The 20,301-nt window shown below is 31.5% G+C and overlaps 1 protein-coding gene across 1 annotated transcript; it reads right to left on the reverse strand.

The window, feature by feature from the left end:
* Positions 1–893: 893 nt before the first annotated feature.
* LOC132949885 (organic solute transporter alpha-like protein) lies at positions 894–19,193 on the reverse strand. The gene is made up of 7 exons (XM_061020997.1): positions 18,880–19,193; positions 13,564–13,850; positions 6,722–6,873; positions 5,668–5,906; positions 4,359–4,455; positions 3,112–3,364; positions 894–2,486 (listed from the first exon to the last, which is right to left on the reverse strand). Exons 2-7 carry the CDS (start codon positions 13,844–13,846, stop codon positions 2,290–2,292), a joined length of 1,221 nt encoding a protein of 406 aa, XP_060876980.1. The 5' UTR covers positions 13,847–13,850; positions 18,880–19,193; the 3' UTR covers positions 894–2,289.
* Positions 19,194–20,301: the final 1,108 nt, after the last annotated feature.

Raw genomic sequence — 20,301 nt, forward strand, 5'->3', positions numbered from 1 at the left:
TTTTTGTATTTTGTTATTTGAAGTGTTTTCGAACACACGTTTCCTTCATATTCGTGTCGCTCTACTGTTCAGTAGGTTACAAGTGGGTCACTGTAATGGATGGTGTTAAATTTTAATTAAATTATCAATGATATAATATTGTATAAATAAAACGATTTTGAGCGAAGACTGCCTATATATTACTAAGTATATTTGATTCATCTGCTATTGTAACAATATATCAGGAGCCCTGTAATAATTTTTTACACTTTTTGACCCAATAAATAAAATTTTATTAACATTTATAGAAAAAAAAAAAAACTAAAAAAATTGAAATTTGAAATTGTCCGTAAACAGCTCAAACTTAGTCAAAATATTTTTAAAATTTTATGGTGTAAGAAAATGAATATATAAACATTAGTGAAATATTCATGTTTATGCAGTTATTCTTTTTTGAATTACAACAAAATAAGAAATCGCTACATGAGAAATCGAGTGAATGTTGTAAAAATATGAACTTCAAAAGCTCATAAAAATTTAATTTGACTTTTGTAGACATTTTTTTTTTAAAAAGTAGACAAACTTATAAGGAATCTAGTACTTTATTTTCAAATCTTAGATTTAAAAAGAAAATATTCATGAATTTCTAACTCAAAATAATTTGCACATTTTCGTGATTTTAATTCGTATGGGAACATTTTTCTTCATCGCTTGGGTTTGTGATAGTCAGAAACGAAAATCGGTCATCTTATTGTAAGAGACAAGAGACAGGAAGTGTAAAGGAAGATTAAATTAACGTTAACCTATTATAGGTGAATAGGTGCAAAACAATTGTCAATTTGTATGGATATTTTTAAAGCTTATAAATTAATATAAGGTAATATTTAGGTAATATGTATAATATACTCTGGATATAAATTTATATTGTATAAATATATTGTATAAAAGATAAAATGTTTCGTAAAAATATATTTAAAAATAAAAAAAATGTACAGTAGGTATAAAAACGCGTCTTTGGTCGGGTAAAAAGTATAATAATGTACTAATATAATGTTGTGTGTGCTTTTTTCACTTTTCGACGATCCCGAAAAAATTGGATCCGCTCATACACTAATACACTACTATCTATAATAATTATACTATATAGTATAGATAATTCAGTATTCCGAATAGGAGGTATCTATGTAAAGCGACGGTGAAGTTAGCACTATTAGCATAATATAATATAAGACGTGTAATAGGCATGAGCGTGCGGACGAGTCTGGTACTCTGGTGTACACTTTACAGGGTATGCGCTTGCGCATACAAGTATAGGTACCCTGCTGGTGCAGACAGGGCTGCCGTAGACATGGGGTGGGAGTAGGGGAGTTCAACCCCCCCTTATCACATGAAAAGTATATAAATATATTTACAAACATTTAAAACTACTAAAATATATTTTTAAGTATTTTTTTTGACTATGATGAACCCATATTCCTCATATTGAATCCTGTATACAACACTGGGGGCAGACACTTATTTGTTGGAAGGCATACGAACAAAGTCCCGAAATATAGGTAACACTTTTTAGAGAGAGAAATACAGGTATAAGTAGGTACGATCAATGATCACGACTTAAATTATTGTTAATAATCACTACAATATAATTTTAACCAACCTTGACGAGAGTATAATATTATAAAATCTCCCATAACACCCTTTTCACGATAAACGCGTGTCTTTATTAAGACATAAGAGTATGTTTTTTTGATTTTTCTCCACGGAAATAAAACGTTGAAAAATCTATTGTTATTTTCTAATAAGAGGCGTAGGACAAATACCAATGAGGAGGATAATGTTATAAGTAATCATTTATTGAAGTTAAATATGGGGCTAGTAGCGTAGTATCAGAACGAGTACAAAACACAAGTATAAGTGGATTTATGGTTCAATGTGTAGGGGATATAACCCCCTAACCCCCCCCCCCCCCTGAGCACGCCACCGGGTTCGAGTAGTAATAAATACGAATAATTAATAAATAATAAATATGTTCATCAAGGCTGCAACTGTAGGTAGGTATATAAGAGCATTTCACTATTTTTATCTGTGTTTTCGGGGAGCACATTTTGGCAGCCGCATACCCTGCTGCGATTAAACTCTGCGCACGCCTATGCATATGATATTGGATACATCTATATAAGTACGTGTGGATTACATCATCGTGTGTGTCATCGTCAAAGTCAAAAACCAATAAAGAGTCGCCCACGACGGCCATCTCCGCGCGTGCCTTGATGATATACATACTAACTCGAACGCCGACTTTATGTTTTTCTAAGCGTTCATGTCGAAACACTGGTTGTACGTGCCGGCTATGATGTTGTTGTTTTCCTGGTTGCTGGGCATATCCACGCAACAGGTGATCTTCGGGGGGTCGACGAAACACTGGTCCGGCAACGGTTTCTTGTAGAGCTTCCTGGCCAACGCGGCCAACACCAACATTTCCCACAACATGGTCGAATTGTATATCACTGTGGACATGCGGGTAACAGTATTATAGTATTGAGTACGGTTATGGTCAATTTTCGCAGTGTTTGTGGGTGAAAATTATATTTTTATCGTACCTATAGGTTATACCTAAATAAAGCGATTGTTTTTGCTTTCTACTTTATCTAAATACAATTATTATTCTTACAGCGTGTTTGCAATAGTATAAACTATAATTGCTTATGTAGCTACAACCGCGGTAAAATATTAATGTGGTGTAGTGGACCAACATTTGGTGAGTCAACCCTGTGTACCTATACGGCTATACCACTCCACCCCGATAGTCAACATTTTAAATACTTATAAATTATATACCTATCTGATAAAACTACGTCCGAAATTCGAATAAAAAAAAAAAAAATGTTTTGTATGGAAGTAAGCAAAAATATATTCTGCTTTAGAATGAAGAATTACAAAATATCATTAAAATGTTTAAAAAACAGTAAAAAAATAATGTTGTTTTTTAACGACTTAAAATAATGTAAAAAAATATTTTCAAAAAACGTTAGTAGGTTTCGAAGTAATGTGTGTCGTACGTTAAATGGATCACACTGTATATATTATATTGTGTATAGGTACTCAATGATATTATTATATATTTATACGTACAATTCGCATAGACGGTGGGCGAGATCGGAGGCTTGCAGGGTAACCATCCTGCCCACACAACTCCTCTAAACGCCAGTCCCTGCAACTTGGCCAATACCAGCACCAGTTGGAGTACCACAAATTTTCCTTGGATGCCGTGATCCTTGAGGATATCTCCGAGCACTCGCATGGTCATCGAGATGCCCCACATGCCGCATATGATGGATATCACGATGAACGGTTGCATGTACATGTAGTTGACTTGGTACAAGCTCTGTTAATCGGTTAATCGGTAAATTATAATTTATAATATTATATTAAATATTAAATTATGCAATTTAGCTATATACGTGGGTTGCGACGTTGCGTAATATACATAATAAGCGATTTCATATTATAGGCGAAGCTATAGACCTCAGTTTTAGGGTGTGTTCTTAACTATAATGCAAGGATATACAAGGAATTAAAAAAACTTGAAAATGTTTTAATTACTATTTACATCTTTGTATACCTACATACAGTAATAACAGATAACACGCTGCTGCGCTTTTATTAGGTAAAAACCAAAAGTAATGTAAAATATTTAATCACCTCATTAATTATATTATAATATTATTATTACACTTTGTCAGCCCTAATTATAGTCTAATGACCGTTAGTATATCTAGGGGTTTAGAGATGAATTTAATTTCTTTAGGAGATCGATTTGGTTGTTTGGCTTATAACAACTACAGATATTTATACGTTTTTTTTCAAATTCACAAATTCATTAAATTCATCTATCATCGCCACGACTCTGTCTATACGATCATTAAGTAAATAGGTACATCATAATTGAATACTACCTATGTATTTTGTCATATACATATATGGTATTAAATATGCCATAAATGCAATAGGTAAATACATATAAATCATGTATAGATATACTTTAAATAGTTAACTATAATAATAAAAATAATTGTGTGCGGTAAAATATATTTCACAAAGTATGAAAAAGCAGATTCTATTTCGTGAAACGGACAACTTTTCAAGAAAAGATAGATTTAACGAAGTACGACATACTTCATAATATAATATGTATAATAATAATTATTATTTTTCCTCGATTTGAAAATAATTACACAGTTGTAGATATTCAGGGCGTAGTGCTAAAACGAATATGTGCTAACCAGACACACCCCGTAGGCCGTAGCTATTGTACCTTTGTACGCATTAGAATATATAATACAGTATATTATGTTGGGTATAATATTATAAATTATTACCTCTTCTTCAGCCCACATGACGAGCAACACCATGTACACGAAACCCTGGACGACGGGCAATTGTAGCACCAACATTCTCAGGTGTCTTAGATGTTTCCTGTAAAATGCATGTATATAAATAAAAATATATGTGACGAATATTTATTTAGAATTATTTTTGGCAGCGACCTACCTAAGCACATAATAATATAATGATGGCTCATGGAAGGGCATAGTTTTTGTAATTTTTCGTATTATCTACATTTTAGTACGGAAAGCACAAACACGTGGGGGGTAGGTAATTTATTTAACAAGAGATCATTATAAATTAAAAATTCGTGAACAACCCCCGAACCACCCTTTATTACACCCCCATCCACTTTTTAATCCATATTTTATTCCTACAAAATTAATATATTTCAGCTCAATTTTTTTTTTAAATTAGTACCTACCTTCTAGATACTATATCTATTAAAAACTATAATATAGTCAAACAAACATCAAAGACCATATTAAACAGATAACCTTGAAAAAAAATACATAATGTAATAGCTATTCTAAAACTTTAATGTAATTAAAACCTATAATTTTTAAAATTTAGTTTTTTTATGTTATCGAGTTATTTTAAAATCCGAAAAACCGCCATAAATAGCTTCGTCGTTATAACACGTTTATACAAATTACCTACTGCGATATAGTGTCGCAATGTTGTAAGTCTAGACAATAGTTTACACACATGGCGTATATGAGACCAGTGACTACACCTTTTTGTTATTGCACAATATTAATTTGTTATAAATGCAATTATCATCAACGTGTGCGTTAGGATATGACTTCATAACTTGAGTTCGATATTTTAAAATATATTATAGACATTCTCAGGATGGACTTTCAGGGCGTAGGCAATGGCATGCACTTGGGGCCGCCAATGCACAGCCCAGAGCCAGATTAATGTAATGAGTGGTGGACCTGAGCCTATTGTGGATCCCATTTTTGGAGGTTCTAATTTTACAAAAACATGTTTTATACGCATTTTTTGTTTATTGACGCCACAGGCCAAATTCATCGAAAAAACATCAAAGTTTATCTTATTAATTAAAATAATATAAATACAGTGACAAATTAGTCGTCATACACTTTATAATATTGTACTACCCCTATTGAATTTCGTCTTGTACACTGTGTGGCGTTATAACGCAAACAAATATAATATAGGCATATATTATATATAGCTCCAGGTGCATGGAAATAGGTAATTTCTATATACTTGTAAGTTATAAACTTAAAAGTAATACTTTTACAAACTACTTAATCAACACGATAACCATACTTGGTGAGCGTGAATTTAGGCAAAAAACAGCAGCATGGCCAACAGCAACAGGGTGGCACTTGCATGTCCAACGACTGTGGTTTTACGGAAGCGATGAGATTGGCTTCGCCACCGCAGTACGCCATGAATAGACAGAACAGCTGATACATCGAAGCCATGAACATGCCCTGAGTCATGGCTTCAGCCAGAAGGTGGGCTCTAGGCACTAGGATTGCGCAATAAGTGGCCACTGCGACGACCTGTTGGGTCGAAAGACGCATAATACATACATATAATTATTAATTTCAGTGTTGTAAACTCGTAACATTTAAGGTACATATTATATACCGTATACTTATTAAATATTATGAGTTATGACGTTTATTTCGTAATCATCGCATTGCTAGTTGGCTATATGGAACCGATAACCTGAGAAGGTCCTGCGCTATGTCTGAAAACTCATTTAGCGCTACATGACGTAGGTAGACCATCACCCATATTATATAGATTATAGGCATATGGTTCGTATATATTATGTAGGCTACATGGACTATCACCATTAATTATAATTTATAAATAATAGTATTTATAAGCAATGCCATCACCAGTAAAAACAATCGAGAGATATGAGAATTGTCGATATAACAATTCAACAACATCCGGGATCAATTAACTCCTTTGCTCCCCTCCATCCCCCATAATATGACTTAAGCGATAGCAGTCTACATGGCAATATAAGTTGAATCTATATTTATATTTAAATAGGCAAACAAATTTGCATACCCTCACCCCTTTATCAATGTTTAAAATAATTATTAATTATATTATAATATTTTATAGACAAAAATACATATAACTGAAAAAAACATACAAATGTAGTTAATAATCAAACGTACTTCTATAACAAAAAAAAAAATCAACTTTTAGTTTGCTGTTTAATGACTCCAAAATGTACCAAAATTGAATCCAAGTAATAAATAATAACAAATCGTTCCAATATGAAATTATTTTGAGGGGCAAGTAAGCCTTATCTGGCTGCAGTGCAAGTCTTAATGCATGGTCGACTGAAACTTACCGGGTATACGCTAAGTATGAACGCCGAGTGGGTTTTAACCATAGGTGGCGCATTTTTGATGATACACTTCAGAGTGTCCACATACAGGTAGAGGATCATGACCACAATCACTGCACCAACCGTAAATATCGTCACTCCTGTCAGGTTTATAGCTGCAGTGGACAAAAAAAAAATAGGTATGCATTATAATATATTATAATTAATAGCACTTCGTCACAGACGTGGATTCAATGGGGAGCTATGGGTTTTCGGGCACACCCTGTCGCCTAAACCACCAATAAAATAAATATTCGTATTAAAAATTGTGTAATATATAAAATATAAAGGTTTTTTTGAGCATTCCCTGTTAAAATTTTCTGGATTCGAGCCTGCAGCGTCATCAATGTGTAATATCAATTTGGTTACTACAAATGACTTATCATCAATAATCAATAATCATATAGCTATATATTATTTATATAATAATATATTTGTAAATATAAACAATTTCTGGCACCAGCATTTGAGTATTAAACAATCAAGACATTAAGTGTCCTAAAGAAGTGACGGACTGTTCCATAAAAGTAAATGTTTTGTTTGAGGCACGTGCATATAATAACATAGTACAATAGTCAATAATATTATATAATGGCGATGTACGTTACGGACCGACGGTTATACTCTTAATTTCAAGATGTGCAGGATCAGATTACACACGCGGAATAAACCGTGAACAGAGTAAAAAATAAAAATAAATAATCATTATGGCGTATGTCTTGTAATAAGTCTCTGAGTAATGACCCTGATCAGGGCAAACGGAATGCGCGGGCCGATAGATGCACAGCTTTTTTATTGTTGTTGAGAAATCGCTCTAATTTAAACGACAGAAACGAACGAACTATACAAAACCACAATAACATAATAAAATAATTACTATACCTTCAAATTGGTTTTGTCATTAAAAAATTATATATTATATAATTGTATGGCCTGATATACTAATTAGCAACGAACAGTTTTTGTCAAACAAACGCGTTATACATTTTAACAATCCCAATCGTCAATCGAAAATTATATTCTATTTTTAGTAGCTACATAATATTATTTATATTATGTATACTGTATAGTGTATACAATTTAAAATGTTACAACTCGTGCATTATTGGTATTAAATAGAAAGTATAATATAGTTATTATTATGCGTACGTCATACGTGGTCCGTATATTAATTAATAATTGGCCAATTAGCGGCTAATCGAGTTATAGAGCTGTAAATCAGTTAATCAGTAAATTCAACTAGGACGTCGCGGTTCAATAGCGTAGTTATTATTTGTTTTTAAAACTGATAACTACAGATATATAGGTACATAAATACGTTGCGTAGAGTGTAAAAATTAATTTTTACTCATTCTTTTATTTATTTTCCTTTATTTATTAACCTTATAGATATTATATTACTTTGTGTGGTGGTTGGAGTGGCCAAACGGAATCCGGTTCAGAGAAAGATAGACCGCGCCACCCCCTGGGTAGAAGAAAACGGGCCTAATATGTACACAACTTTAATTATAAGGCGTAAGCTATTAGCTTCTTAATACTAAAAATATTAAGTTACAATGAAATGTAATGTTTAATAAGTTAGGTACCATGGATATGCTCTTTTTCCAGTGAAAAAAGAGTAACAGTTGACTAGAAAACGAAAATATTGAAGTGGGTTAGTTGCTGTAATATAATTTATATAACTTATAAGTTATAAGTATTAAGAGGACGTGATACCCGCATATGTTGTCTCCGTCTTACAAGTGCGTAGGTAACATGGCAAATTTTACGCTCAGCAAAACACGTGTAACTCCGTTAGCTCAAAAATTAGACCGAATTGACCTCTTATAAAATCTAAGGGTAAGATTATTATCTAGGAAACATCATGGACTTTTTATTATATTTTAATTTTGACGCGAGTTATGAGTATTTTAAAACTGTAAATTGTTTCAACATCTTAAAATACACATAACTCGCTTTAAAATTAAAATATATTAAAAAGCCCACGAGGTTGTCTAGATAATAATCTTACCTTTAGATTTTATAAGAGGTCAATTCACTCTAATTTTTCAATTAACTACACATGTTCTGCTGAGCGTAAAATTTGCTATGTTACGTACTTGTAAGACGGAAACAACACATGCGGATATCACGTCCAGACGTCCTCTCAAGTATTGCATCATTAGTAAACCTATATATATATATATATATATATATATATATATATATAATATATATATATATATATATATATTATGTACCTAGTGATATTGTATATAGATTATAGCCTATAGGTAACTAACTTTAAATATGGCTAGATAGAATAACTAGTTAAAGTCTTACAGACTCATTTACAGCCTATATATAAGTATTATTATACTAGTATGCTTATGCAAAATATATAAAATCAGGTAATGCTCACAAGTCTAACCTAACCTAACCGGCTCCCGATCAACTAACTTAAAACTATCAATTTGTAAATCATATTGGTTGTTTGATACCTTGGACACATTTTGATCAAAAAACTATAAATTGTAACTTATAGCAATATATAATATAAAATAAGATCAGCAATTTCGGCTTTCGAAACATTTTCAGGCGATTCCACAGAGCATATTTGAAACCTTATAAATTAACAGGATAAATAATAATAGGTACCTCTATAATGTACAAATTGTTAGGAAATATGACTCAAATATAACTACTATCTTACATAGTATTTTTATTATATGTATAATATATATAATAAATATATAGTACATCACTATACTTTCTAAAATATAAAATACACGATGTGTTATTTCAATATATTTAACTTAATGTTTATCGAACTAATAACAATATAATATACAGACAACTTATATTCATTATAATAAAATCATAAACGATAAACTTGATTTTATACTTATAAGATATTACCTACGTACTATAATAATATCTATTGTCTATATACATGCGATGTGGAATAGGTATACAATTGTACTATATAATGTTAAAACAATACGCACACATAATTATTGATTTTATTAATTTAATTATCATCTGATTCTATAAGCGCATCGATTTAAACAAAGTGGAATACAAAAAACAATATAGATCGGTTCAAAGATGGAAACTTTGTAATTAATTTAGTGTATTATTAATAGGTGAAAAGTAATAAACTATTATGATTAATTCAACGATACAGACTAAATCCTAACCAGATTTTGGCGTAGGTATATAGTACGTAACTTGATATCTTATATAACATATAAGATAATAATAGAATATACTAAATATTCATTTCACGTGTTTTTTTTTCGCTGAAGGATGGCTAAGGAGACTGCGGTCGTGCGGTTTGTGACCTATGGGCTATGACCGATGACACTGCAGCAAATCTATTTCCTTGGTTTAACGCCTGTGGGACTGAACCATAGACGTAGAATGGTGAGGGGTCTAAGGGGCTATAGGCCTATAGCCCAATTGGAATTATGTTTAGCCCCTCTCCCATATCGGTTGTGCAAAAGTGTGTATATAATATGATCTCAGTAAAAAAATAAGAATATATTTTTAAATAATGTATTATTATAATTGGTATTATAAGCTCATCGTTACAGAGATTGTTGGAATATTCTCGTTTTCCGGATGCTTTATTGCTTTCTACAAAATAAATAGTTCAAGGCAATAGAGTCTGCTACTCTGCTCTTTAATGGGTGTATATATGACGCAATATGATGGTACATATGCGGTAGTAAATATCATACCTATCGGAGTGAGAACAAATTAACAAAAAAACAGAAACAAAACATTTTAAAGGGAGATAGAGCGATAAATAGAAAGAAAGAGATGGAGAGAGAAATAGATATTACAGAGAAAGTGGTCTGTCCACTACAACGCCACCGTGTTGACCATTCCACTTGGCGCGTTTCGACGCACGTGTTTGTGATATAAGTGGGCAATATATAATAATATTAATACCTACACGGTTGTAAATACCTGTTATGTTGAGTAGTCTTTGAGGTAATACCTATATTATACTCCACGGAATTGCGTAATCAAAAATAAATATAACCGATGACAATGATGATGTTTGCACCACCATAATATTTTTTCAACGAGTGTATGGTACCTATGTCCTATATATTAAATATTATATTACAAGACAGACAATCCTGAAACGTAAAAACGATGTATATATCAATGGACATACGGAGAAAAATCCGCCTTAGGCACAATAACCTTGAAGTGTTCAAGACTCCGTGTCCAAACGACCGCAAACCGTGCGAGGGTTATAAGAATTTACGCGATCTTCGAGAAAAAAATATAATCCTACGCATAGTCTTATATACATGTATACTTATACGCATTAGTTATGCAACAAATTTCTTTTTTTCACCCACAGTTTTCCATTTTTTACAAACAAATATCAAGTGTATAATAATACGATAGTAAAGCATTATTTTTGGCATTCCATCAAGGTCCAATGACAATGATAAGAGTTGTACACAATTATTCCCATTAGGTATACCTTTATACTTATGGCTACCTATTATTTAGTATTTAATATTTAAACATGAGCATGATAGCTATAGATGCTGTCGATGCTGTGCAGTCAGCTATGAATTATATAGACCTACCTATGCATTAAACATGTGAACGAAACCTAAAAATGTATCATACATATGAGTATAGAAAAAAATAAAGCCTAAACGCACATAAACGAATTGTAAGTGGTAAATAAACTACGCAGACAATTTTAAAAGATTTTTCTCAGGTGAAATAATATTTTTCGAATACATTTGTATAGATCTATGCAGGCTTGCTTAGGGTATAGCATCCCCGATTCGTTAATCTTTTCCGGACTATACAAATGATTTTAAGTAAGTTATTTTAAACGACTCGAAATTATACTTAATAATAACATAAATATTCCAGTACAAAACGTAATCAAATGTCTTGAGAGAACACTAGATAAACAGTTTATCTGGAAACCTCAAACCTAAAAAAAAAAAATTATCATATTTTCTTCTCGTAATAAGTTATTGCAGGAATAGAAAGGGAATCACTGATAACCCTCCTCCCAAAATAAAACGCAACTGGAATTGCAATTTATTAAATACTAATAAATAAATAACCAAATGTGGCTCGGCGCGGGGCAGTGGATGAAATCAATCACGCGACGTGATTGAGAGTAAGCAATTGCCGCTGCCACTAGTTATCGGATGGGTGACCACCCGGGTTCGTATAGTGCGCAAAACCCTTGCCACACATACATTATTTGAAATTCATAACCGACTGTACCAACCGTCCCAACCCTACCAACCTTACAGGCTAATGACCTCAGTCGTCGAAGCCTTACAACTAATAAAAAAACAATTTCAAAAAAAATAACCAAATGATATGTATAATGGTATTACTAATGGGTATAATTTCCACTTCACACCTCTACAAATATACAATATTTTATTATAATAAATTATACTTAATACTAATTGACTATTGTTTTGCCTTACATTTTTTAATAAAAAATAAAATAATAGACAAAAAAATGAATTTTTAGTATGACCATTCAGCACCATCAGTTATATGTTGAGTAATAAACTTAACACAGTAAAATAATGGGATTGAATATTTTAGGTATAGATAAGTCTTTATTATTTAACAATATCGATACATATCATATTGTTATTATTTCGATTGGCTGATGAATATAGATTGGTTATTTGAAATAAAAGATATAAATACGACGATACCAATGAGTACCAACGATCGACAAGATGAAGTTAAGTATTGTTCATCAAATAACAATAAATACAATTCTGCAAGTCTAATTGCGACAATACACTCAAGTGTTTATGTTACAATTCGATATACATATATTTACATTATATCTACCCAGCATAAAACTATTGTCATAATAACGCATTGAAACGCATTGATAGACCTTCACCTTCTGCTATAAAGTCTATATGATCGAAAATGAACCCGTTAAACGATGATGCTTTATTTAACGTCTATATAAAATAAAAATAAAAAAAAAACTGTGGTAATACTAGAATTGAGCAAATAAATGATTTTAAAGTAGTTTATACGATAGGTACCTAAATGATAAATTACTGTAGGTAATCACCAAACTTACACTTGGAATACCCCAAAAAATAAGTTAAGATTGGTGGTCAATACGATCAATACAATACTGCAATCATCAGTTAAAACAACCACTTTGATTACATATTCCTTCAACAATTGACTAGGTTTAGAAAGCTGTACTGTTGAATAAAAAAAACTCGTTTGCTTATTTTATAACATATATTATTATGTATAGATTGTATTCTAATATTTTTAAATTAGGGCTCAACTGCTTAAAAAATAATTTTCTGTAAAGATTTGTAATCACTAATTCATGAAAAAAAATTTTTTAAAAATATATAATATATCCATTTACAACCCATTATAGCATTATTTATTATATTATATAATTTTTAATTACCTACAATAATATATAGGCCTGCGTTCTGGACGTTTATTGAGAGAATTTTAGACGTGCACGGACTCTATATAATATTGCAGACTCCACAGCGTGCAGCAAGTAAATATTGAGACCCAAATGTAAATTTATCACCAGTGAATATATTTTGTTCACTATCACTATATTATATTGGGAGACAGGCGCCAGGCGTATATTATAGAGCACGAGCTAACTGATTATCTCATCGCAAGTACAGACAATATTATTACTGACAATTAAATGTTCAAATTGTGTATCATGCTCGATGCGCTTCTGATATGATATATATAGCTAGGGAACACTTGGACAAAATTAAGTAAAATGAATTATATAGGCTCACCGGTAAAGTACTCGTCGACAGATGGTATGCCGGTGGGCTGATGGCACAGAGCCACGGAAACGTTTCTGACCGCGTAATCGATGACGGCCGTAGGGGTCGGAGTCGACTGTTTGCTGATTGCGAACGGGTAGTCGACGGACAACAAGTGTCCGGGGGACGCTGGCGAAACGGTCGCAAATTCCGCTGCAGCGTCCCGCTGGACCATCGTGGTCAGATCTGCGAAGTATTCCAAATCATCGGACACGTTCTGCATGACCAACGCTGCAGGACCCGTTGTCGTCATATTTCTAGAAATAATATTTTTATTATATAGTATAGTTATAAATATTATTTTTAGTATCACAAGTCAAGGGGCTAAAAGGGGCATATTATTATTTGAACACAATATTGCTACCCCAACAGTTTTATTATTTTATCCACCGACTGCTCCCAGGCTTCAATCATACGACGTGCAATTGAAAATAAAATATTATTCAAGATGCTTGCTACCCCATGGTTTTACTCTAAATTTTACTCCTATTTTACGCCACCGCAGTTGTCTCCGCCACGCAAAATAAACTCTAGCAGAGAAGTTGGAACGCCAAGGATATAACCGTAAGATCCGGCATTTTTTAATTCCTGTACATGATTTACTCATATAAATATATAATGTTATATTACAGGCTGCAACTGAAGGATTTAAAATTGTATAGTGAAATTACTTTTAAATATTATATCATATTTTCAAGATACACCTTGTATAATAATATATGTAGTAGGTACACAGCTCATATAAAGGTCACCAGGGTCATCGATCCAGTATGAAGACATTAACTATTGAGTGCCCCCCCCCCCACTTGCCCCCTTTATACAGGACTAAGGGTGGGTCACCGTATTGTCCAATTTTTTTTATACAATTGAATAAACAAATGTAGGAAAAAGCTGTCAAACATATTATTAAGGTATATTAGAATATCGATCACCCCAACGGTGTTCCCAACATGGGATTAAATACGGAATTCGGATAGTCATATTATTATCGAATTACATAATTATAATAAAGTGTAGCCGCTATGTTACTTCTTTTATCAAGTAATTTATTATAGCATATGTTCTTATTGTAAATAGCTTACACTGTAAGCCTTACAGAATATGTCAGATTGTATAGATTTACTAATAAAAAATTTAAAAAAAAAAACGTAATTATTACAATGTTCATATAATTGTATAAATTATATATTTATCATCGGCACCATATAAATACATAATGTAGAATGTAGATACTAATATTTTGTAATTACATCATACATTTTTTTAACGAGTTCCGGAGGTATATATACAATTATCGATGCAATAAATTTGCCAATTTGGTACGTCAATTGCATACGAATTCGATCGCGGTCCGTAACTTTTTCGTGTCTTGTTTTTAATCCTTATTTCTTTATGTATATAATATAGTTAATACTTAATAGATGATATACTTACTCATAATTCATATTCAAAGTAATATCGCTGTAATAATTTATAAATATATAACATACGTATAGGTACGGTTATACGGTATATTACGGTATGTACCAATTAAATGCAGACTTCACCCGAAAACTGTATAGCATAGTAATGTAGTATAGGTACTGTGGTACTAATAAAAATATAAAATGATTTCGAAGTAGGTATATATTATATCGTGACTCGTGAGTACGCGCCTACCTAGGTAAAAATGTTACGTTTGTCTGATTGTTTATATAGAATATAGATGATACATCTATAATGATTGCGTTAGGTACGTCGTACGTCGTTACATAACATACAGCTGGTGCAGTTGGTATTTATTTATTAAAAAAATAATTTTAATATTACTAGAAAGTAATGTATTAAGGGTTCAGAAATGACATAAATATGATTATGGGAAACATATAATAATATCATAATGCATAAAGCACCACCCTGTTATGATACGGTTATCTATACTAGTAGATAACTGTGGGTCGTGGGTGTACCTCATTAGTCATTTGTTGTAAAAATGAACCGACACGCAAATTTGAAATTACATATCAATAAGTAATAATAATTATAATACACAGTGAAATACATTATTATTTTCATTTTTGAAACATTATAATATGATTAAAAAGAATAACCAATCATTAAATATTATAAACATAAAGCTTTTAAAATTTAGTTCAGTTTAAAATGTCATTATGATAATTCATAATAATAACGAATAACATTATAACATTAACAACATTAAACAACAGTAGTATTAGGTATATTAATTAGGTAATTATGTAATAACCATAAGAAACCATTACCTACCGATAACATTATTTAATAAGAAATGTTGATTATGCGAGTAATAGAGGTTGATAGCACCTCCCACCTACTATATAAATAAGCACACCTAGCTAAAGGTACTTTTACCTTTATAATCATTTTGAATTGCGATTACCGAATTGTAATAATATTAACCATGGTGAATGGATATGTATTATAATTCATAATATATTATATTTATGTAAATAGACTTTACAGAAATACTTATGAAGACATGTTAGGTATACTGATTATACACGTGGATTATTTAATACCCGGGTAAAATGTATTGTGCACTATTCTTAAATAATCTTAATAAAATTTCTCTAAAATGCAGCTTAAAATGGTTTTAATAATTTATATTTTATATGAATGTGGGTAATTTGAAATTTCATGTTTAAAGCAACTTTTTATGAAAGTAAATACTATATTGATCAAATCCGGTTTTGATAAAAATATTTAATTACCTCATAAGTCATAACACACTACTATACTACACTACATTACTATATTATACCACTATAATAGGTACCTACTGGCTTATTTTGTTGCGATATTTAAATTCAAATTTAAACTATATTTTATTATTAATTATTATGCAATAGTAACGAGATTAAACTTTTATACTGCTTAACATCTACTGTACTATTGCTGACTGTATACAACTCTTGGCTGAAAATTCAGAGCTTTACGTGTGCCACCTGCCTTAAATAAATTGGACACATACTAGTTGCGGACGAATTATTTAGGTCAGGAATTATAACATAACAATTGCGGACACGAGTTTCGTTGTCATAATACTAATTGCGTACAGAGCTTTTTTTTAATAAAAACCACGTTAGTTGTGGACACAAATATTTCCCTTCACCACTTTTTCAGGACTTAGGACAAGCTACCAAAAAAATTGCTTGGTGGGGTTAGAAATATTTGTGTCTTGCAAAAGAGCAATCGTTATTTTTAAAATGTTGTTGAATTATTTATTGTTTTAATTTTGTGGAAAAAATTGTTTATAAAATATTTATAGATTATCGTCATTATTTATCGTCATAGTTTTTATAGATCTTGTGGTAAAAATGTTTTTGAAACAGCCTGTATATCAAACAATAATTTCCCAACGTCCACGATCGCTATATCAAAAATAATAATAGGAAATTTCTTATCTTATATTTGTGTCCGCAATTCGTATGTTACCTTTTTAGATTTCGTCCGCAACTCACATGGTTTTTGTCACTTAGTCCGCAATTCGGAAACACCGAATAAATTCTGTATATTTTTCACTTGTGATAGGTAAATAAAATATTTACTATTTAGTAATAATAAACAGCAGCACACACATATCGTTGAGTCGTTAATAAACTAACGTAAAGCTATGTCACATACCATATAATATGTAAGATGTAACCATCTTACAGTACCTACATTATTGTTCCGATAGAGTGAAAATACACAAACATTAATATGTACACAATAAAATAATATTCCGCAACAAACGTGCGTTCATAACAATATAATATCTAAATACACTAGACTGCAGGTAGGTATTTTAAAATTATTTTAGTATAATTGATGACCTGCAAACGGATTTCGCAACGATAACTGTTAGGGTCCAATAATAATAGGAGTGGCTGGCAAAATATTCTTTTATAAAAATATAAAATATTTTTGATGCCTATAAACACCCGCTGCTCTATTATAGCTTTGAATTTCGCAGATCTTTCTAATATTCGTCAATTTTGTGCATAGGTAATATTTTTCCATTTGGGTTCATACATATACAAATATCTTATTGTATTTATTCCTAATAAAAAAAAAAATAGCTAAATTATATTCTCCTATTAGTCCTATATCACAAAAATAGTGAAAAAATCAAATTATTTTTATTTCCCACTAAAATTCGATACGGATATACTTCGTGTACTTTTTTTGCCATTGATCTATAATTTATGTCCGCTTTTCATGTCTAAAAATACTGACACATAAAATTAAGAAAAAATAAATAGGTTGAAAAAATATTCATCTTTTTTCAAATTCCCACACAAAATACGAGTATTAGCATTAATAGTGTACCTTCCTAAAGTATTTTTCACGTATCCTATATTACGAAATAGCACCACCGTGACTAGTGGTGAAACAACGTGTCGAATTTCCATTACGGATATCATACATTATTAAAAGAAAAAAAAACAGTGACAGCAGTACTTTTTCTTTTTGTTATTATATTATTATTATTATTTTTAAATACAAACTATAGGTACCTACGTTTTCAATTCCGAGGTTAACGTTTTTCGTATTAATAAACGACGTAAATATTATGACCTTTTAAAGGAATTGTATAACAAAGAACGATGAATGATCTCGTTCTGACTGTAGATGACCCTCCCTTACAGACAGATGTTGAGATGTGTAATGTGTATCGCAGGGTTTTCGCAATTTGGGAAAATAGCAAATACCCATCCAACCCGTCCGACAATATTTGTAAATTTATTGTATATTCGATCACTATGGTCGATTTTAAAAACGTGAAACTTACAATTTTTCAAATCAAATAAAAAAAAATAACCGCAAACCAACAGCGCGTGACAAAAACCACGTACAATTAAAAAATATACGGTATTTTTTGAAAGAATCGGTGTCCAGTGTAAAACAATAATAATATGTACCTTCCTACACGTGTAGAAATTTGCAGGAAGTATTGCGGAACCGAAAAAACAGATTTTATTAACTGTTATATCAGATTTTTGTAATACTGCAATACATTTCTATACAGACTGGTTTTCAAAACATCAATGCGAGTGCCCGGAAAAATAATAATTGAAAAAGTATAAGAGTAGAATAAATTATTGTTGGAATAGAAAACGATTTAAACTATAGGTGTTTGAGCCTCGGAACATCCACGAACTTGGGCGTCTACCCGGTCTACGAACTATGACCGTACATTGTGAACATATACTATATAAAACACTACAATATGGGGAAAATACGAATATTTTTTGATTTTTTTTAAAAACCAACAAGACGACTTACCAGAGGATCGCACGCGTCTCAGCTCGTTGAAGTCTATATACACAGCAACAGCACCGTGTAAAAATACTTCGTGTAACTGAATAGCTACAGACTACGGTCCCGGCACTCGGTATATCAATATTCAATTTTCCGACATTCCGATTTGAACGCTTGTAAGAATCATTTTTTCAAAAATGTTTACTACCGCCGTGGTCGCATAATATATTTATACCGAATTGCCGTTCCCGCAGCCGTCGATCGCGGAGTCGGTCATTTCGAGTCGATTACCGTGTCACCACTGCGACGAGTGCGATGGCATGCAACACGTTCGCAGACTATTATAATGCTGCAGGTATATAGTTGTTTGTAGGCGGTGTCCTGTCCGATCGCCACCGATTTTTTTCCTCCTTTCCGCGAGTAGAAAGCAACCGCCTCGGTGGCGGCGGTAGTGGGGTGGTACAGTATTTTGCGATGACATATTATAATATACATATTATCGTTTTTTGCGGAAACTAGAATACTCATATAGGTATCATATTATATCCATTGGCGAAATTATATAGAGATGAAATTAATAAGGGTGCTAAAATTATGTGGGTACCCGGTATAGGTACACAATATACGTAACTATACTCTAAAGAACCTTTGTTAACAGGTAATAAAAATAATTTTTTTTTTTTAATTTGATTAACTCGGTTTGAGTTATATAAATCAAAAGTAAACATTGATACAGAATTATGTAGGTATTTAAAATGGGTCCAAATTGTTTTATAATTTTACGAATCATTTAACATTATCCAGATGACACTGGGGGATGTTCTCATTACCTTCCAAAAATGTTTTAATTTTATAATATTATTCAATTATTTATGAAAATTTTTAATACCTAGGGTTTTAGATTCTGAGTGAAGCGATGATGTTTGTTTTTTTTTAATTTTTGTGTCTGTCATCACCTTTTAAGACAGTAAAAATGCTTGGATTTTCTTCAACAGTAACTTTTCTGATAAGGAAGTAAATCTAGTTGGTACTTTGGGGGGTCAAAAGTAAAAATTTCCCAATAGTTTTCAAAAGCGACGTGAAAAACAAAAGAAAAATTAATGAAAAACGGGAATTTTTACGCCAAATCTGTTTTCGAGAAAATCGATTTTGGTTTTTGGTACAACTCTAAAACAAATGACCGTAGGTACGTGAAATGTTGACAGAATGTTTGTATAAGCAATAAGCATTTTCTATACACCACCATAAGTCAAATAGTTTGACTTATTTTACGGACATTTTCAGTTTCCATTTTTTTTAGTTTTTTTTTCTATAAATATCAATAAAATTTTATTTGTTGGTTAAAAAAGCTTGAAAATTTAATAGAAGGCTCCTAGGTTATTGTTTCAAAGGCAAATGAAAAAAATTAAAAATCCTTAGTCACAGTTTTTATTCAAAAGGATTTAG

Source organism: Metopolophium dirhodum, chromosome 8 (genome assembly GCF_019925205.1).
Source record: "Metopolophium dirhodum isolate CAU chromosome 8, ASM1992520v1, whole genome shotgun sequence".
NCBI classification, from domain to species: domain Eukaryota; kingdom Metazoa; phylum Arthropoda; class Insecta; order Hemiptera; family Aphididae; genus Metopolophium; species Metopolophium dirhodum.